This window comes from Acanthisitta chloris, unplaced genomic scaffold (genome assembly GCF_000695815.1).
Source record: "Acanthisitta chloris isolate BGI_N310 unplaced genomic scaffold, ASM69581v1 scaffold29761, whole genome shotgun sequence".
Taxonomy (NCBI): domain Eukaryota; kingdom Metazoa; phylum Chordata; class Aves; order Passeriformes; family Acanthisittidae; genus Acanthisitta; species Acanthisitta chloris.
The window spans coordinates 1-1,151 of NW_008657096.1; the positions used below are offsets into that span (position 1 = coordinate 1).

General features: G+C 46.6%; 1 protein-coding gene across 1 annotated transcript in view; it reads right to left on the reverse strand.

Annotated features, from left to right (window-relative positions):
- Nucleotides 1-144: 144 nt before the first annotated feature.
- Nucleotides 145-1,151, reverse strand: part of CCDC146 (coiled-coil domain containing 146) — a gene marked incomplete at its 3' end in the record, with an annotated part of 40,409 nt that continues 39,402 nt past the window's right edge. The window contains exons 15-16 of the mRNA XM_009084588.1: nt 791-919; nt 145-282 (exon numbers count right to left, since the gene is read on the reverse strand). Coding sequence (XP_009082836.1) covers nt 145-282; nt 791-919 — 267 coding nt within the window. The remainder of the gene's footprint in view (nt 283-790; nt 920-1,151) is intronic.

Below are 1,151 nucleotides of genomic sequence, written 5' to 3' on the forward strand. Positions count from 1 at the left end.
CTGAGCCTCATTGAACCTCATGCAGTTATGATTTGCCTATCAACATTTCCAGCCACTTCTGTAATTTGCAAGAGAATCACCTCTCCCCCAGATCCTATTTCAGTGTGCCCAGGCTGCCAAGCAGAGTGTGCAGTGCCTCCTTACCCTCCTAGCCAACAGCAGCGTGGGCTGCCTCCTGTTCTCCGCGGCAGTGCAGATCCTGTCCGTCAGCCAGGACACATACCCACACAGGAGATCCATCTTCAGCACCTTCTCCTCCTTCTGCATGAGCTCTGCCTCCAGCTGCAGCACAGAGGACACAACAGAGGCTGTAAGGAAATGCTAGGGGAAGGTGCAGCATGAGCTGCTCTGTGATTTCTTCGAGCTGCTGAAATAATAGTTTGAGCAGCCAGAAACAAACACTTTCACCATCAGTTTTCTCAAACTCCTTTGTTAGCAGTTTATTATTCTGCATTTATCTCCCTCTGCTGCCTTTTGTGTGCCTTCCCCTAGTGAGGTGGGAGGGTCTGCACTGAAATGCCAACGATGCAAATGGAGCAGTTAGCAGAAGGTGCTGTGGAGCCAAGTGCACCTCACAGAGCTCCCCCTCCAGCCTCTGCTGGAAGAAGTCAAAATGCCTCATGTCCAGGGGACCTGGAGAGCAGACACTGGGCCAGAGTTCACAATAGCCCATCATAATTATCTTAATTCCTCTTACAGAGAGTTTATTTTCAAAATAAAAGACATGATTTGGGTTTTCTAAAAGAAGCCAAGCCCCGTGGATTGCCTGTGATGGGAGAAGTGATGTTACCTGTTCAATCTTTTTTAGCAGCTCAGGTGGAGATGGGTCCTTCCCTCCCATTTCTTGCTTTCTACTCTCATTTGTGGCATCAGCAAAGATTTCTTCCATCTGTCTGATCCTGTCCTTGCACTGCAAATACTAGCAAATAAGAAGCCACAATAGTTATTTTTTTAGACAAGAAGCCCAAATCCACAGCATTACTTTGTGACCAGAGGTGGAAGGTCTCAGTGTGTCTGATTTACACCATCAAAACTGCACTGAAGCATCTGGGAGATGTTTGGGATGCTTGGGCCATGTAGAACTAAGCTATTAGAGCTAAATAGAACTATGTATTGTTAAAAAAATACTGGTTAAACTCTGGAAATGTTTC